At 56.1% G+C, this 17,849-nt stretch overlaps 3 protein-coding genes across 10 annotated transcripts in view; 1 reads left to right on the top strand and 2 right to left on the bottom strand.

Moving 5' to 3' along the window:
* Nucleotides 1–460: 460 nt before the first annotated feature.
* Nucleotides 461–9,827, bottom strand: ZNF76 (zinc finger protein 76). Of its 4 annotated transcripts, none has more exons than XM_030232726.2 (15): nt 9,591–9,827; nt 8,301–8,470; nt 7,069–7,149; nt 5,890–5,967; nt 5,541–5,743; nt 4,926–5,003; nt 4,461–4,577; nt 4,146–4,221; nt 3,724–3,849; nt 3,441–3,620; nt 2,977–3,210; nt 2,517–2,650; nt 1,665–1,805; nt 1,467–1,580; nt 461–1,148 (listed from the first exon to the last, which is right to left on the bottom strand). In XM_030232726.2, the coding sequence occupies exons 2-15, from the start codon at nt 8,371–8,373 to the stop codon at nt 1,044–1,046; spliced, it is 1,740 nt and encodes a 579-aa protein (XP_030088586.2). In that variant the 5' UTR covers nt 8,374–8,470; nt 9,591–9,827; the 3' UTR covers nt 461–1,043. The 4 variants fall into 4 exon arrangements, with proteins under 4 accessions (XP_030088586.2, XP_030088585.2, XP_018778953.2 ...); XM_030232725.2 differs by lacking the exon at nt 9,591–9,827 and adding an exon at nt 9,318–9,411; XM_018923408.3 differs by lacking the exons at nt 8,301–8,470; nt 9,591–9,827 and adding an exon at nt 6,461–6,561.
* A 41-nt stretch (nt 9,828–9,868) lies between these two features.
* Nucleotides 9,869–12,740, top strand: RPL10A (ribosomal protein L10a). 2 transcript variants are annotated; one of them, XM_030232740.2, is made up of 6 exons: nt 9,869–9,959; nt 10,148–10,222; nt 10,320–10,400; nt 10,719–10,867; nt 11,660–11,832; nt 12,533–12,740. In XM_030232740.2, exons 1-6 carry the CDS (start codon nt 9,955–9,957, stop codon nt 12,701–12,703), a joined length of 654 nt encoding a protein of 217 aa, XP_030088600.2. In that variant the 5' UTR covers nt 9,869–9,954; the 3' UTR covers nt 12,704–12,740. The 2 variants fall into 2 exon arrangements, with proteins under 2 accessions (XP_030088600.2, XP_050841250.1); XM_050985293.1 differs by lacking the exons at nt 9,869–9,959; nt 10,148–10,222; nt 10,320–10,400 and adding an exon at nt 10,467–10,633.
* A 1,814-nt stretch (nt 12,741–14,554) lies between these two features.
* SCUBE3 (signal peptide, CUB domain and EGF like domain containing 3) overlaps nt 14,555–17,849 on the bottom strand; it is a 30,605-nt gene continuing 27,310 nt past the window's right edge. For 3 of the 4 annotated variants that reach the window (XM_050985270.1, XM_050985271.1, XM_050985272.1), the window contains 4 exons: nt 17,604–17,801; nt 17,027–17,179; nt 16,777–16,856; nt 14,555–16,628 (listed from right to left, as the gene is read on the bottom strand). In XM_050985270.1, the coding sequence (XP_050841227.1) occupies nt 16,479–16,628; nt 16,777–16,856; nt 17,027–17,179; nt 17,604–17,801 (581 nt within the window). In that variant the 3' untranslated portion in view covers nt 14,555–16,478. Of the gene's footprint in view, nt 16,629–16,776; nt 16,857–17,026; nt 17,180–17,599; nt 17,802–17,849 lie in introns of those variants that run through there. The other variant, XR_007780149.1, reaches the window with a different exon arrangement.

Raw genomic sequence — 17,849 nt, 5'->3', positions numbered from 1 at the left:
GTCCAAAACACGACCCACGCGGCTGCCGGGAGCCTGTGCCAGGGTCGGGTTTGCACCTGGACTCGAGGATCTCCAAGGTCTTCCCCAGCTCTGTCCACCCAGCACCCAGGGCAGTGAAGGGACTGAAGGCACCGGTGGGGGCAGGACACCAGCCCGGGTCTCTCCCCAGCTCAGGGGAGGATGCACGATGTGTTCACAGACACAATTCCCTAAATCTAGGCTTGCAGGGGTCCCTGGAAGAGCCAAGGGCTAATGAGAGATTTCAGGGACGCGTCTTGGCCCCTCCAAGCTGAGGGCTCAGAGGGTACAGCTCACCCTGCTCCCAGCCCTCCTCTGGGACAGCTGCTGCTTTGGAGGACATGTTCAGTCAATTCCACAAACCTCTTCAATGTCCTTAATTCTTACAGCTGCTGAAAACCACCATCTCCTCCCAGCTTCCACCAAAGAGGAGTCGTTTTAAAAACCAAATTTTGTTTTTATTTCAACTCAGCATTTACACCCAGGTCTAGCTCAGTTCCTGGCAAGTGCTGGCTGCTCTGCTCCACAGCCAAGGAAGCTGCCATGGAAGCTCTGCTTGAAAAGGAACTGTTACAAAGAGATGGGAGAACTGCTGTTGGAACCATCCCAGTGCTGGCTCCAATGGCAGGAACTGCTCACCCTCCATACCGAGCTCAGGACAGCCTGGGCTTGCTCTGATGGGCCTTTATTGCTTCTGTGCATGTGCTGCCCACTTGGCCCTGAGCAGGGGCGGGCAAGAAAGGGGAACTGTTGGACCATTCCTAGAGGGAGAGGGCAGGAAGTGCCCCTGAAGAGAGGGCTGCTGCTCAGAGCCCAGGAGCAGACAGCAGCCCAGTGTATCTGCCCTCCCTCCCCGGAGGGAAGAGCCCTTCAGACAGGGTCACCCCAGCAGCCCTGTGCCCCATCAGTGTCCCAGCTGGCACAGGGCACACGCTGGCACTGGCTCAGACACTGTCCCTGCCCCGCCACCCCTGTACACGGCAGGCTGGGGCTGCCACTGCCCTGCCCTGGCTGCTCTGCCGGCCTCAGCTCCCCTTCCCAGGCAGGGCTGTGTCAGGGGGCACTGGCTCGTAGTGGATGACTGCTGTGGCCATGCTGAGGGCTTCCTCCAGGCTCTGCTGCTCTTCCAGCTGGGGAGGGAAGGGGGAGAGAGAGAATGAATGAGTGCTGAACCCCCAAAAGGCAGCTCAGGGTGGCTCCCAGCAGGACAGAGGGGTGACACAGGTGGGTGACACGAGTGTGAAGCAGAAGAACAGGGCTGAGATGCAGAAGGGCTGTTTACAGAAGAGCATTCTGCAGTCCCAGCAGCATGTCCATGTTGTCCTCTGCACAGAGGGCATCTGGGGATTAAGGAGCGAGCCCCTCAGGCAAGCAGTGATGCAGCAGGGCCAGAGGTGGCACTGAGTGGCCAGGGAGTGAAGGGGACAGTGGCAAGAGCCATGTGGTACCTGCACAGCGATGTGGGTGCCATGGGAGGTGGCCAGCAATGCCACCTGCTGATGACAGAGTGGGGCAATGTCCGACTCCTCTGACACCACTGGCCCAGAAGTGACTATGGTCACCTGGAAAACATTAACTGTGTTTTAAAAGAAAATGCAGCTCTCCTCTAGCAGAGGAAGCAGGGGCAGTCCCAGCTTTGTCTGTACCTCCTGTGCCTCGGTGCCATCAGTGCTGGCCACAGTCATGGTCCCAGTGTCACCTCCCTCGGGCACAGCCAGGACCCCGCTCTGTGCCACCACACCGATGGCACTGCCCAGGGCCTGCAGCTCCTCCTGAGACAGACTGACCTGGGGATGACAGCAGAGCTCAGGGAGCCTTAGGCACCTCCTGAGTTTAGCAATGCATCAGTCTGGGCAAGGAGGCAACAGCCTCTCTGCAAGGCACAGAGAGCTCCAAGGACTTTGCCCAGCACCTGGAATAAAGTTGACAACAGAGAACTCAGAGCTTGGGTCTTCAGCCCTTCCCATTCTACCACATCTCCCCTTCCCATTCAGCTTTTTGTCTCAAGCCTGGTCAGGGACAGCTTTGTGCATGGCAGCAGCAGGAGCATCTCAGGCTAAGAGGAAACAGGTCACTGGTGGCAGCTGTTTCCCTTGCCCCGTGCCACAGAAGGAAGTTTTTTGCAGTCAGCACAGGGGCAGCTGGTGGAGGGAAGTACAAGAAAAGCACTGCTGTATACAAGTGATGACAAAACATCTCCAAATCCAGCCTGGGTCAGCAGAGCTGGGGAGCTGCAGGGAGCCAAGGGCTGCCAGTCACCACCCAAACACCCAGAAACCCCAACAGCAAGGGGGGCACTGCCCCCCACATCAACACTGCAGCAGTGAGTGAGGCTGTAGGAGGGAGCCCTCATGGCAGGAAAAGCCCAGGAAGCTCCAAGGTCTGAAAAAAATGCTGGAAAAGGCTCTGCAAAGAACATCCTGGTTGAGTAGAGGCAGAATCTCACTTCAGATGATAACTGCTGTCCCTGACATGCTGGAGGCTGTCCATGTCCATACCTGCTCTGTCCCATCCTGAGAGATAAGTGAGATTTCTGTAGGCACAGCATCTTCTTCTTCATCTTCCTCCATCTCTGACAGGAAAGCAATATGCTGACTCTTCAGTGGAGAGCCTCTGTCAGCAGCTGCAGCAGCTGGATCAGAGAAGGGGAAGAGCAGCATTATCAGAGTGTGAAAGCATATGCCTGGCCTCCGGACTTGCCTGTGGTCTCAAGGGCTAGCACAAAAGAGCACAAGACCATGATGACACCACTGGTGGCCTGGGAAGAAGGACCTTTATCTCTCCCTGTACCACAGAACGGGCAGGGGCCTGTTCCCAGCCTACTGGACCTCACAATAGATCTGGCTTTGATGGGGAAGCAGGCAGCCATGGCACATACCTGGGTCTGAGAGGGGCATGTCTGCCTTTGCTGTCACCTCCCTCCCCTCTGCCACACCTTGATGGGGGGTGGCCGCTCACCCTGCAGCTGCTGCTGCTCGTACAGGGCCTGCTCGCTCTCCTCAGTGGCCTCCAGCTCGCCGTGGCTGCTGCGTTTGTGCATGGCCAGCGTGGAGGTCTGTCTGTAGGTCTTGCCACAGCTGCTGCACGTGTAGGGCTTGCAGTGCGTGTGCACCACGTGGTGCTTGTACAGGCTGGAGTACTCTGTGAAGCGCTTCCCACAGCCAGGCACGGTGCACAGGTATGGCTTCTCTCCTAGGGCAGAGGCCACAGAGCTGAGCTTCACCCTCCTCATGCCCTGGGGAGGGATTCTCCACCAGAGCAAATAGCTGGAGACAGACTGCTGGAACAACAATCAATCCAATGAAGCAATTCCCACTATTTCCTCCAACTCCCTGGCCACTCCCAGATCCACCCCTGCACCCTTCAGCCTGGAAATGCCCATTCCAGCCCCACCAACCTCCCTGCTGCTGGCTCCCTCCTACCTGTGTGGATCCTCATGTGGTTCTTGTAGTTGGTGGCGCTGGTGAAGCCCCTGCCACAGCCAGGCTCTGCACACGTGTACGGCCGCTCGCCCGTGTGCGTCCGGATGTGAACCTTGCGGATGTTGGACGTGGTAAAGGAGCGGCCACAGCCCACAAAGGGGCACTTGAAGGGACGCTCACCTGCATGGACAGAGTGCTGTGGGTGAGACCTACCACCATGCAGCCACCTGGAGTCCCTTTGACTGGCTTGTCCCCTGTGCAGATCTTCCCCCGTGCTGCTCACCTGTGTGCGTGCGGATGTGTTTCTGCAGGTCCCCGGAGGTTTTGAAGGCTTTGCTGCACAAATCTTCTGGACATTTGTAGGGTTTCTCACCTGTGTGTGTTCTCACGTGGCTCTTCAGACCATACCCTGTCCAGGACAGAGATCACAACTAATTTTGTAATGAGAAGGAAACACCATGACAAGCCGAGTACCACCCCTCAGTCCATGTACCTGAGTGTCTGTGTTGTGTCTGCAAAGCTTGAAAGGGAAGAAATAACCAACCCCAACACCACTTCCAACCTTGCTTCCACCACTATCTGCCCACAATCAATGAAGTCCCAGCAGGCTCCCGTGCTGTGATTCCCTTGCTTTAGATGCTCTGGATATTGTGCTCTACTGGGTTGGACAGAAAATGAAATCTGCTCAAAACAGAAATTTGTTACCTGTAGCAAATGCTTTCCCACAGCTTGGGAAGTCACACGTGTATGGCCGGTCACCTGTGTGAGCACGTTCATGTACCTGGAAATAAAACAACAGGTCCCTAAAATGAGATCCAAGGGAAGGAAGAAGGAAAACTGTGGAAGAATGCTGGTGGAGAGAATATGAAGTTCCCTGTTGGATTTCACCTTGGCCAATTGACACACCTGGGTCTCTTGGGGAGCTCAGCACGTAACTCAGCTGCACACAAGAGAGCATTCTGATCTGGCAGGGTAACCTGGGCTGGTCTGGCCTGCACACTGCCATGTCACCTGCTTTACCTTGAGGTGGTGGGCAGTGGTGTAGAGGCGGCCACAGCCTTTGTACCCACAGCGGAAAGCTCTGCTGCCGACCTGCTGCCCCTTCCTGTGGCTTTGCACCTCCTCCTCCTGCAAATCCTGCTGAGACAAGTACTGGAATCAATCCAGCAAGCCACCACAGCTTCACCAAGCCCACACAAATATTTCCCTCCTTGCCATACATATGCACTCCTGCAGTTATCTTCCAAAAACATGTTCCTACAAACCAGCTTGTATCCACATGGTGAAGCCCAGGTGACAGGGCTCTAGGAACCTGCATTTCCCCCTCCCACCTCTCAGGGGGTTCTCAGACATGAAACTCCCTTTCTCAGCTCATTTGAAATATGTGCAATTAGTATTTGCTAACTCAGCAGAGAAGCCACATCATTTTTATAACTACTGGCAAAGAGGAGTTCAGCCTAGTTCCAGTCACTGAAAAATTCAGACCTGGGAAGAGATGTTGCTGGAGTCTTTACTCTTCACATGGCAGGTGTCTGTCACTCCCTCCTCTTCCTCATCAGAGCCCTGTGAGTGAAGAAGCACAGGCACTGTTTGTGGGTCCCTGTACAGCGTGGAGCAGGAAGACAGTGACGGCCACAGTGCCACCCCACCCTTCCCCAGGCCTGCCACAGCAGGAAGGTCTGTGCCCAGCTCAGCACTGCCAGCACCCTTCTGGCAGCCCCTGCTCCACAGCCTATGGAGATGGGAGAAAAAGGCACTGCCTGGGATATTGAGGTGGGACACTGCAGTGACAGCACATCAGGATCTGAAGCTGCTTTGGTTTTGAGGTCACCATGGGGACAGTGGCCATAGCTTGGCCACTGCTGGCACACCAAAGGCTCTATCACAGCAGCTCTCCTTCCTTCCCAAACCTCAGCCTGCAGCAGGTTAAGGGTGGCAGACCCAGCACCCCATGGACCAAACAGCCCCATTCTGTGTCCCCAACTGCCAGGCACCCCTCAGCAGTGGCACTCACACTGGACCCTGTCCAGGGACTTCTCTCAAAGCTGGCACTGCTGAAGGGAGGGCACAAACTCAAGCCAAGAGATGCTATGCCCTCACCTTCCTGCCATACTGCTGCAATGCATTAATGGTGTCCACATCAAGACCATCATCTTCCTCCTTCCCAGCCAACTCCTGGAGCCCAGTTTCTGTCTGCACTTGCAAGATGGTGCTGCCAGGTGCCACGATGACAGGACGCTGGATGTAGGCAGTGGAGCCATCCTCCAGCTGGACAGCCTGGAATGTGCCAGGCTCGTAACTCTCTGCAAGAGGAAACGTTCAGGTAAAGAGCTGAAAAAAAGCTCAGTGTGAGGCAGAAAAAAAGTGCTTCATCTCCCCAGCCTTGGAAATCTGAGACATTTCAGCAGCTTCTCTCCAGCTGCCAGGGAAAGAGCAGGGAGTGCTTTACCTTTAGCTGTGCTGTGTATGAAGGCCATGCTGCCATCCTCCAGCACCACTGGCTGCCCATCTTCAAAAGCCACAGCCTCTAAAAGGAAAGGAAAACATCCACACACCTTCCTGGAGGACTCAGCATGGGGAATGCTGTGGCAGTTGAGGCTGCCCTGAAAGGCAACCACAGCTGTAGGTTTTAAGACACCATCTGAGCCCTTCTGATGTGAATGATGAGGTTTTCAAGGCTTCATGCACAGATTTGCCTCTTCCTTTGCTCAAAGGAGTGATGCAGTGTCTCACCAGTTTCAAAATACCAGATTATATCCCAACAAGAAGGGGATATAATCAAGAAGGATGGCTCTGGCACAGGGGTGTGTGAAGGAGAGCACAAACATCCCATGAGAGGGGTGAGAACCCCTCTCACCGTGCATGTGAAGGCAGGGAAGAGGGTGCAGGGGGGAGAGGGGCACAGCCAGCTATAAAACATCCATTTCAAGCAGCTTTTGGAGAACAGAAGAGGGAGGTGGCATACAAGGAGCTTGGGAGCATCAAGGAAGGAGTGCCCAAGGTAACAGAGCTCTTTCTACCTGCCCTTTGGCATCTTAGCATGGCCAAGGATGATTCCTCCGTGCCCCTCTGGTGCCTGCCACATGAACTGGGTTCCCAACACCTCTCAGACTAATGTTACCTAATTTCAGAGATGATGTTGGCTGATGGGTCAATGGCCAAGGTGGCACTGTTCCCAACAATCCCCACACGACCCCTCCCACCACCATCACCTATTCCAGAAGTAATGCATTATCTCACAGTTCAGAGGAAATTCCTGCCCAGCTGCTCCCACATGAAACAAGCTCTGTGTGTGCTGTGTGGCTGGCACCAACACAGCTCACTGGGCTTGAGGTATGACAACAGGGAGAGCCCACAGGTGAAATGACACTTAAACATTGGTCTCCACCTCCACCAAATTCACCTTCTCATCAGATTGCTAATGACTTTGCAGGCAATGTCCTTGTTTACTCAGCCTCAAATCCACAAGAAAGAAAACCCCAAGAGAAACCCTATGCTCACATGGACTTTTGAGAGCTGAACTGGCAGAGGAGCCCAAATGCTGGAGCACTGAGGGCTGCAGCCACATCTACAGTAGTGTCCTTCCAAAGAGAAAGAGGGTAATGTGTGTTCAATGTGTGTTCCTCACCTTTCTGAACTGTCACCTGATGGATATAAGCTGTGGTCCCATCTTCAAGTTCAATGACTTGCCCTTCAATCAGCTTTTCACCTGGAACAGTTAAAACACACCATCAGCTGCTGAGCCCAGCCCCTCTGTCCCACAAAAGGGAGAAATTGTCACTTCCAGGCTGTTATGGATCAGCTTTCCCCCACAGAGACACTTCCCAGAAATGCTGGCATTGCCCTTGTCTAGACAGGACACCTGACAAAGACCCTCAGGCATCACTTGTTGAGGAGCTGCCCCTCACAGCTCCTCGTGCCAAGGAGCAGACAGACAGAACATACAGAGAAAGCAATTACACTTGTGTTGGAAGAAAAAAATCAACTGTGTGTGCTGAGCAGCATCAGCAAGTGCTGGGAGATTTATCTACTGCTTTGGCAGAGGATCAACTGTAAGGAAACAATTACAGCACCTAAAGGGGCCTAAAGTGCCGCCAGTGTTGGGCTGTAGAGGCTCAACTCTGCCAAAGCCTGTCTCTGCAAACCTGTAACCATGAAAGATTTGGTGCAGAGAGGACATTGCCCCATCCCACTGAGCATGGAGAATCCAGGTTGGTTTCACCTGGAGCATAAGGTTTGAGAGGGGGTCACACAACCTGGTGGTTCCAAGGCAGCCCAGCTCCCCATATGTAACAAACCTGCAGTGAGTTTGCACAGAAAATGAAGCAGGAGAGCAACCCCCAGGACAGGGAGCTGCACAACTCCTCCATCCTGTTCTGCAGGCTGGGAAACAGCGTGCTCCTCTTCCTGGGAGCAGCGGTGGTGGAGAAAGGGGCACCTCACCAACACCAGGGTAAGGGCAGGTGTGGAATCTGGCACTTCTTTGAGTGGGAGAAGCACGGCTGTGAACCAAACCCTGTGCACACCAGTGATGCCAAACCACCTGCTCAGCCCAGGAGAAGTTTTGGAGCAGAGCCCTGCAGGCCACACCATCAGCTCCCCATCCACAGCAAGCCTGGGAAGAATGGGGCTCTCCTAGTCTGGACAGCACCTTTATTTTCCACAGCAACAGCTCTCCCATCTCCACAGCTTCATTTCCAAACCAGAGGCACGTTTGATTTGTATTTTATTTCACATCAGACTTCAGTGCAAATCCAGCTGCCCGTGTGGCAACTCCCACACCGTGAGGGGCCCTTTTGGTAACCCTGACTCTCATTTCAGAGGCAGGAGGAGCCTCCCAGCCCTGACAGGCTCTGTTACCTCTGGCAGCCTGCTGCAGGTAGGCCGTGGTGCCATCCCCAAGGGTCACTGCTGGCAGCCCCAGGCTCTCCATCCTGCCCCGAGTCCCCACACATGGATCCTGCCTGGCAGCACGGGGGGCACAGAGCCAGGGGCCTGTGGGACACGGGGTCGGCGTCTTTGCTGCGAGCCTTAAGTAAAAAGAACAATTCTATTTCAATTTCTGCCCTTAGTTTCTCCTTCTCCTTTAGTTTCTCCACTTTTGCACAGTACGAAAGGCTTGAATGGCCTCAAAAGACTTTTGAGGTTATAAAGGATTAAGATGGACAAGGCTGCATCCTTCCCACACTAAAGGCAGGCAGGGATAAGAATCTATTCCACAGCCAAATGTGAAATAAAGCTTATCAGTGAACTGAACTGACAGACTATTCTTAGAGACAGCACAAATGTCATATTCCAGCCCTTCCCATGCTCCAAATGATCTGCAGGGTTTCCAGGTACTTTAAATCCTGAACCTACAGGCTGAGCATGTCCTGTGCTACAGGAGACAGGGGCGATGAGCTTTATTCCTCCTTCTCTCCTCCCTTTCCTGACTAATTCCCAGCCTTCCGAGGGATGGAATTCCAGGCTCTAAGCAAATGATGCTAAAGCCTGCACACCCCCACAAGCACATTTCGCCGAAGGGACTCTCTGCTGATCGGTTATCTTCCAAAGGCGCTACAGCGCGTTCTTCCCGAGCCACCTGACAGACAAATCTCTGATCCTTTCATTTCCAGCAGCGAGGCAAACGCCCCGTCCGTGCCCGCCGCCGCTCGGCGCCGCCTCACCCCGCGCTCCCCGCGCCCGGCGGAGGCTCCGGTGCGCTGCCCCGGCCCTCGCCCGCCGCGCCCCCGAGAAACCGGGGAAACGCGGCACGGGCTGCGAGGGCAGCGGGAAGGGGGTGGCTGGGACACGGGGGATTCCACCCCGCGCGGCTCCCGGGGGCTGAGGCTGCTCCGGGCCCGGCCGCCATCGCCGCCCCCCATCCCCCACACCGACCTGAGCTACCCGCCAGGCCCAGGTCCGCCGCCGGCCCGACGTGCACCGCGCGCGGCCCCGCCCGCCCCGCAACCCGCATAGCGGCGGCGCTCCCGCCCGCGCGCGGCCGCTCCCGCCCGCCATACAGGTTCCGGGGCCCGCCGGGCCCGGCCGCGCGCGCCATCCGGCGGCCAACGCGTGGGAGCGCAGCCGGCGGCGCACGAGTGGTGCCAACGCTGAAGCCACATGGCCCCGGTTTCCCCTGCCCGGCCCAGCCTGGGCTGCCCGCGGTACCTGCCCCGTAACCGGGACGGGCAGCGCAGCTGCCCGCGCCCAGCCTGAACAGGCTGTTTCTTCCCGACGGCCGCTGCGGCCGGCGAGGGGCTCCTGGGGTACACTGTGAAGCGATGTAGGAGCTCCTGTCCTGGTGGCCAGAGACAGAGGGCAAAGAGACCCTGTTTGTTTATTTAACGAGGAAGGAGATGCGAGCGGGCAGGCGGGCAGCCGGGCAGGGTCCCCGCGCCTCTCCCCGCATGGTGGCCCTGGGGCGCCGCTCCCAATATGGCGCCGAGCCGCGCGCTCCAGCCTCGCGAGATCTCGCCACTATTTATAGCGCGCCGGAGGCGCTTCCGCCCCTTCGATCCGAGCAGCCGCAGCCATGAGGTTGGTGCAGCTCAATGTCTGCTCCGCTCCATCCCCCGCCATCCACCTCCATCCGCGCCCTGTGGGGGCTGCCAGGCCGTCCGGGGGCCGGCGAGGCGCGATCCGCGGGGGCGATGGCGGATCGCGGGCTCGGGGCCGCGTCCCGGGCGGGGCCGGCTCTGAGCCCGCGCTGCCGTTTCCCCCCGCAGCAGCAAAGTGTCCCGGGACACCCTGTACGAGGCGGTGAAGGAGGTGCTGCACGGCAGCCGTGCCAAGAAGCGCAAGTAAGAGCCGCGAACACGGCGGGACCGGACGTGTCACCCCCGGCCTCGGCCTTCCCCTCTCCATGCCCGGCCAGGCCTCACCCGGTGCCTCCCGCAGGTTCGTGGAGACGGTGGAGCTGCAGATCAGCCTCAAGAATTATGACCCGCAGAAGGACAAGCGGTTCTCCGGTACCGTCAGGTTCGCCATCCTCTCGCTCCTACCCAGCCTTCGGCCCTGCCCGGTCCCGCTCGGGGCCGCCGCGGCGCCGAACCGCTTGGGGAGTCCAGCGCGCCCCGGCCCGGTGGGGGCGGCTGGACGGACCCTGACCCTGGGTCTTAAAACATGAGGGGAGGTGCGGCAGCCCCCGGGCTGTCCCCACCGGCCTGCCGGGGACGGCAGGTGAGCGGCCGTGCAGGATGCCCCGTGCTGCGGTAAGGTGTCTCCGTGCTGGCTCCATGGACACGCGGGTGAGGCTGGCCAGTCACTGACTCGGACTTTCCTTCCTTCCCTCCCCAGGTTGAAGTCGACACCACGGCCCAAATTCTCGGTCTGTCTGCTGGGGGACCAGCAGCACTGCGATGAGGCCAAAGCAGTTGACATCCCTCACATGGACATAGAAGCTCTGAAGAAGCTCAACAAAAACAAGAAGCTGGTGAAGAAGCTGGGTGAGTGTTCATAAGGCTCTTCCCCATGCTCAGATTTCCATGTCTTGGTTAGTTGCAGAGCTGAAAAGCTGAGCTGAATCAGCCCCAGTACCAAAATCTGCCCAAAAACTATTCAGAAAACCCACCAGGTTGTTTCCTGTGCAGATCTGACAGATCAGTACTTCAGGAATGGGGCTGGTTGTCCAAGGAAGGGAGATACACAGAAAATGTCCCTGTCAACAGTTTCACTCTTTGCTGTGTCCCTCACTTTCCTGCTCGGGGAGCTGGAGGGCAGCAGAAGCCAGGAAACACCAGAGGCAAGAGTGGGCTTTAGTCCTGCGGTTCTTGTGTGAGCAGAATTAAATGCTCTCATTTTCTCTTGGTCAGAGAGAAAATCCTTCCCTTCCTGAGAACTCCAGAGTCTCTCTGTACATTGCTCAGGCAGACAGGAACTTGCCCACCAGTCCATGATGGGCCATGGAGCTATGAGCTGTTGGGTGATTGTTGGCCAAACCTCTCCTAGATGGATCCTCTGTCTCATTCATCCTGCTGTGCACAAGCTGTTGCAGAGCTTGGAGTTCAGTGTCCCCTGGGGCTCAGCAAAGGACAGTTCCTTCAGGGAAGAGGATTTGGAGTCAGTGTGATGAGTGGGGCTGCTGTGACAGTCATTCCTCAAAGATTGGCAAAACCGACTCCAGCTCTGGTGGGACCCAGGGAATGTTGGATTTGTCTGCAGGGGGGAGTTGCATATTCTCAGCTGAGTCCCTCGTGAGGGCAGGGTCCATCCTTAGCTCCCTGCTTGCTTCCTTGCAGCTAAGAAGTACGATGCCTTCCTGGCTTCCGAGTCCTTGATCAAGCAAATCCCTCGAATCCTGGGCCCAGGCCTGAACAAAGCTGGGAAATTCCCTTCCCTGCTCACCCACAACGAGAACCTGGTGGCCAAGGTGGATGAGGTCAAATCAACCATCAAGTTTCAGATGAAGAAGGTAAAGCATGGCTTCAGTTGTGTGCCTGGGGGTTGTTCCAAGTCTCTGCCATCTCTGGGTTGGGCTGTAGGTGTCCCTCGAGTGTTCCTGAAGTTGTGGCTGGTTTCTTCCAGCAAGGAGAAATGTACCCAGAGTGCTCCATGGCCAGACAGAAAGGAGGAATAATTAAACTGGTTGATGGATCTTGGAGCAGATGAGGAGATGGTTGGATGCTTCAGTGCTGAGCGCAATCCAGCGTAGTTAATGCTGCTCCCAGCACATGGGTGCTGCTCACGGGGTGGGACCTGGCCAGGCGTGTCCTTGAGGAGCTGAGCATGAGTGGGGCTTTGCTGGGGGTGAATTTGGGACTTGACTCTGTCCAAGTGAACTTGGGAGCAGTTCTGTGGAGATCCTGAGGACACAGCAGATGTGAGGGTTTGCAAATGCTTGAGCATTTAGAATAGCTGAGCTAAGATGTTCTGGCACTTGGCCTGTTGGCTCACTCATAAATCCTTCAGCCTGTGGGGGGGAGCATTGACTTCCAGGCTGCTCAGAGAGGAGGCCTGGCCTCTGCACACAGGGCAGAGAGGGCTGGGGGCTGGCCCCAGAGGCAGAAAGTGAAGCTGATGTGGGCATGTCCAGACCACAGGGCAGCCCAGCATGCTGATGATGGGTCAGCTCCTTCCCTTGCTGTGAAAGCTGCACCTCTGTCTGTCCCCAGGTGCTCTGTCTGGCTGTGGCCGTGGGTCACGTGAAGATGACAGAGGATGAGTTGGTCTACAACATCCACCTGGCCATTAACTTCCTGGTGTCCCTGCTGAAGAAGAACTGGCAGAACGTGCGAGCTCTGTACATCAAGAGCACCATGGGGAAACCCCAGCGCCTCTACTAAGGGCTGGGGGCAGCAATAAACTCTGCAGACACCCACAGCTGTGTGTGGTTCTGTTCCTCTAGAGCTCCTGGGGAGAGTTTGCCAAAGAGCTGCTCACTTCCTCCTGGGGAAGGCCTCAGATGCTCTGTTTAGTTGAGAGAGAGGTGAAGTCCAAGTGGGAAATTGGAGCTTTTGAGGGAAGGAGCCTCATCCCCTTTGCATTCAGAGAGGGAGGGGGAAGGACTCCATTGGCCCCCAGGTCACCCTGTGCCCACAGAGGGGACCCTTACCTGGTACAGAGCTCACCTGCGTCCTGTGCAGAGCCCAGCCCTGCTCTGGGAGGGCTGGTGAGGGGCAGCAGAAGTGTTTTAAGTGCAAGTGCCCCACCCCACACCTGCCCAGGTGCAGCTCCTGAGGACTTGGGGATTGTCAGTAAGTCCAGGGGTGCTGAAGGACAGAGCTGCAGCCCAGCAAGAGGCTCGGGCTGAGGTGTAGAGGGTGTTTCCCATCCCCTTTTCCCTCTGAGCCAGTCTGTCTAACTCCATGTTCTGGGCTAAAAACAAACTTGGTTGCATTGAAATAATAAGCGTAAATAAATACATTGTGCAGGAACTGGAGAGCTTAGGGAAGTGCAGCATTTAAGCTTCTGGGGGGAGAAAAAATACTTTGGGCCCTGGAAAAGCTTGTCAGCATCCGAGGGAACAAAACAATGAAAATAGCTCTGGATCCTGCTGTTAAAAACCTTTAAAATAAGCATCAGAGCCAGTTTTTGAAAGATCCAACACAACACCAAGAAATTCCATTTAATAATTAAAAAAAGACAATACAAAATGCAAACATTTCTTTTTACAAAGTTCAAATAACATTTTTTTTTCTTTTAATCAAGTGCAAATAACTTCATGAACTACATCTTGCTCATCACTTTAATCGTTTCTGCTGGAGATGGCAAGTCCTGGCCCGCTGCAAAAGGCAGATATAAATACTCCAACATGAACAAAAAAACCCAAAACCCCAACAACCCTAATTTTTCTTGACTGCTTCAAAGCCTTGATCCCCGAGGTGGCTGATGTGGGTTTCAGCCTTTCAAACCCATTCTGAGGTGGGGGTGGGTGGCTCTAGGGACCCTGTGGGATTCTGGGGGCTTTTTTGAGCTGTTTGGTGAAAGCAGAAGGGAAGCACCATTACCAGGTGCCTTTGGCCATTCCAGGAGGATGTGCTGCCCACCTCATCCTTCCACAGCAGGGAAGCAGAGGTGGCTGGTCTGACAAGGGTGTCAGCCAGGACACCCCTGATGCCCCACTAAGGCAGCTGGGCAGTAACCTGACATTAGATGGGCCAGAGTTAATCAAAGTTAATGAATTCTGGTGGGCAGGAGGGGCTGTGGCACTCCAGGGCACCACAGCAGGATTGGTCATTCCTGGGCTGATTTTATTTTTGCTGGGTTTTTTTTTTTTTTTCCTTCTAAATGCAAAGGATCCTTTCAAAGGTCACTGGCCTGTGCCACTGTCCCAGAGCCACAAAACCCCTCCAGATCCCTACAGCAGCTTTTGTGCATTAAAGCAGCTGCTTGCAGACAACGACCAAGTGACAAACAGCTCAGCCCACAGATGTGGAGCTTCCAAACAGGCTGGGAGCCGGCGGCAGGAGGGGAAAATCCACAGCTGGGATGAATCAGGACAGACTTCTCCAACTGACGCATCTTGGGGACAAACCTCAGCCCCTGTGCCAGTGCTCAGCCCCTCACAAAGCCCGGGAGAGGCTCCTGGGGTGCTGGAACAGTGTGGATCAAGGAGAGAAAACAGGGACCAGCAGCTGCTTCCCCCAGATGCAGGAAAGATGGACCCAGTGGGACACGCAGAGCAATAAATAGTGGGTGTGTTAAAAGCAGGGATGGGCTCAGGTGTGGGCAAAGAGACAGTGAGGGACAAGAAAGGACAGTGATGGGAAGGGACCTGCCACTGGCAGAGCTATAGGCTGGTCGATTGTGTTTAGTGCTGGCAGCTCCAGGTCTTTGAGAGGATGAAGATGGGGATGAAGGTGGGAGGATGACAGCTGAGAACTGGTGGCAGGGCTGGAAAAGGAGGGAGGCTTGGGGAACAGGAGGAGAGGGGTGAGTGGTGATACCAGTTGCCTGTCCCTGGGAGTCCTGTTTTGTCCACATGAAGATGCTGGGGGGACAAAGCCACCAGTGGTGTCCACCTGGCCATTGTCCCCAGCTGAGCCTGTCTGGGGGAGGCAGATGCAGTGAAACAAGGGATGGCAGGATGGGTCTTCCCTGGGATCTGCACCCCACTCCCTGGGGAGGGACTCCCACAGCATCCCTGCAGGGTGAGAACACACAGGGATGGGGCCAAAAATGCCTGGTGGGACTCAGAAGCACGAAAGCTCCCCAGGTCTGTGAGGGTGGCTCTGCCCAGGGGGATTGCTGTACCTGGGGAAGAGATTTGGGGGCTGAGGGCCAGCTCCCCCCTCTCCTCCCAGCCCCCCAGACCCATCCTCAGCAAGTGCTGGCTCATCCCTGCACCCCTGCAGGGAAACAAAGCAGTTTGCAGCAAGCAGGTGACAGAGCTGAGTTTTGATGCCCCTCGTAATGGGGCCAGAACACCCAAACTGTGGCAGATCAGTCTGACAGGACCAACTCACCCCCATGAATGAACCAAGACACCTCCAACTCCCTGCAGAAACTCACCCCATTGCACCGAGCAGAAGAGGCACCATCTCCCCCCAGAGAGGGGCTTTTATCAGGGACAAATGTGGCAGAAAAGGCCTGAAGATGCCATTGTGCTGGTCAGCCCAGGGCCCAGCTTGCTCTGGGTGGGTGGTTTTTGTTTTCTTGCAAACACACATTCTCGTTTCTCAGGCAGTTATAAATATTGTCGTTTCTAGTAGAAAAAAAAAAACAACTTCCCTCTAAATAATATAAGGAAGACTCAAATGATTGCACTTAATACATATGAAAAAGGTAGAAAGGAGGATATCCTAGTGCACAAACATTAACTCCTGCTCTTCTCAAAGCTTGCTTTTCCGAGTTACTCTTTGGCAGAGCTTGTAACAAAGTCTGGTTTCTTGGCACAAGTGTCTGGGGTGTGGAGGGGGGGGAAAGAAAAAAAAAAATCGAACCCGGCTGAAAGTCCTTCTCCTTTGCTCCCTGTTTTCTCCCGTGCAGCCAGACATTGTTCTCCGGGAACGTGGCTTGGCTGCGCTTCCCTCCCAGCACCAGCACGGCTCTCCAGCGGGCCAGAGCCACCACGGTGCTGTGCTGGTGGGCTTTGCCATCGCTCCTTTGCATTTCCTTTCCCATCAAGTCGGCTTTGTCAGTTCTTTTCCCCCAAAGCGGCGCCGGTAGCTGCAGTGGACACGACGGCACCTCCTGCGCTCCTCGGCGAGCGCTCCGCGGGGCCGCAGCCAGCGCCAGCCCTGGGGGCTGCAAGGTCAGGGACCCCCCTCACTGTCCTGGGCTGCTGGTGGCACCAGGGAACGGGGACAGATCTGGCGTCAAGGAAACCAAAGGGAAGACACGGGACAGCGAGAGGACCACTACTTCAGTTTCTTAAAACCTTCGAAGAAGCTGCTTCGGAAGAGGGGAGCGACTTCACCAGATGAGACCGGAGCGAGCCCCCGGCTGGGAGCGCAGCTCTGCAGGGAGCGGCAGGGAAATCGTGGGGGGACGTCTGCAGGGCGAGCAGTGGCAATCCTGCCAGAGCCAGGTGGAGGAAGGAAAAATCAGAAAGGAGAAGGAAGGGAGAAGAGAGTTTCCTTGGCTGCGGGGTGGCCTGGGGCAGTGGGGCACGGCGGGCTATTTGTAAGGCCGAAGGAAGCTGGAGACTTTGGAGCGCAGGAGTTTGATGAAGGAGCGGGGCAGCATCTCCTTGTGCTTCTCTGTGTACTTGAAATAGTTCTGGGGGTGCGCCAGCACGTCGAAGAAAGCTTTGATGAGCTTCTTGTCCTGCAGGGAAGCCGAGCCAGAGGGAGGTTCAGCATCCCCCCCATGCTCCCTGGAAGCCCCAAGTGCAAGGAGAGCAGGAGGCATCCCCAAAAGGAAGGATGCTTTTGCATCCCCTACAACCCTGGGTAGCACAGACTTGGGGGCTCACCTTGAGGATCTCCTGGTGGTTCTCGGAGGCATAGAGCCTTCCATCCCGCACGATGTCCTCCACCAGCTGCTCGTAGTCCTCTGCCAAAAAACACAGGGCATGAGCTGCCACTTGTCCCCAAACCTCTGGCCTCCATCCTTCAGTCCACTCCCCCCAAACACACAGGAGGTGTGAACTGGGGGCAACCCGGATGCCAAACTGTGGGGAGGGGAAGCACCAGGGTGCTGGGATGGCATCTCCCCGTGCTCACCGTCATAGGTGACATAGGGGATCTGGAAGCCCCGGGCACTGTTGGCTTCGCTGGTTTTGAAGTTGATCCAGAGCTTGCGGGAGCGGGCGGTGAAGGCGATGGGTCTCTCATAGGTCTGGCAGGTCTCGTAGGTGGTGATGGAGGATGGGGAGGCTGCAGGGAACAGCAAGGGGACACAGGATGCTGCTTGCCCATCAGCAGAGCTACCCCCGGCCTTACCGGGTCAAGGGTGGCATCAGGGATGGGAATTGTCCAATATGGGCAAGGCTGAGCCCCCATCAACCCTCATGTTACATACCAGGGATTGTTATTCCTTCCTTGCTCTGGAAAGCACCAAATGGGGCTTTTAACCCCCAAAATGAAGGCTGAGGCACAGGTGTGCAAGCCAGCCCATGCACATCCCCCTGAGATCCAGCAAGACACCTGGATGGCAGGATGATGCTCATCTCCCCACTCACCCTATTCACAAAACTCCCCTCCAGCTGCCCAGGGATGCACCTTTCTCCCTCTCTGCCAAAGCCCAGCCTTTTCCTGCCCAGCTCCTCCCCTGAGCACCACAGCCTGCTCGGTTACCTACAGTTTTTCCGCATGACCAAGACGTCGCCGCACTCATCCTCGGAGGGGAGGAAGATCTCAGGCACCACGATGAGGATCTTGCGCTTGGGCGGGGGGTTGATGTTCCAGGTGCACTCGATGTTGGCAGGGTAATTCCCCGGGTAGTTGGGGGACTCGATGTAGCCCGTGTACTCACCCAGCTCCCCTCCACACTGCCGGTCTGCAAGGCAGGGACACCAGTTCAGCTGGGAACCAGGGCACGGGGGCA

This window comes from Serinus canaria, chromosome 26 (assembly GCF_022539315.1).
Source record: "Serinus canaria isolate serCan28SL12 chromosome 26, serCan2020, whole genome shotgun sequence".
In the NCBI taxonomy this organism is placed as follows: domain Eukaryota; kingdom Metazoa; phylum Chordata; class Aves; order Passeriformes; family Fringillidae; genus Serinus; species Serinus canaria.
Note: the sequence above shows the minus strand (reverse complement) of the source record. Positions and strands in the feature narration are given on the sequence as shown.

What these genes read in the sequence shown, in the direction of transcription:
- ZNF76 (XM_030232726.2), bottom strand. Translation starts at nt 8,373, where the DNA reads ATGGAGAGCCTGGGGCTGCCAGCAGTGACCCTTGGGGATGGCACCACG. An exon ending in CATACACAGCACAGCTAAAG is followed by an intron (nt 5,744 to 5,889) that starts GTAAAGCACTCC and finishes TTCCTCTTGCAG; the next exon opens with AGAGTTACGAGCCTGGCACA. An exon ending in CCAGCAACATCTCTTCCCAG is followed by an intron (nt 4,578 to 4,925) that starts GTCTGAATTTTT and finishes TTGTCTCAGCAG; the next exon opens with GATTTGCAGGAGGAGGAGGT.
- RPL10A (XM_030232740.2), top strand. An exon ending in AGCCGTGCCAAGAAGCGCAA is followed by an intron (nt 10,223 to 10,319) that starts GTAAGAGCCGCG and finishes TGCCTCCCGCAG; the next exon opens with GTTCGTGGAGACGGTGGAGC. An exon ending in GAAGCTGGTGAAGAAGCTGG is followed by an intron (nt 10,868 to 11,659) that starts GTGAGTGTTCAT and finishes GCTTCCTTGCAG; the next exon opens with CTAAGAAGTACGATGCCTTC.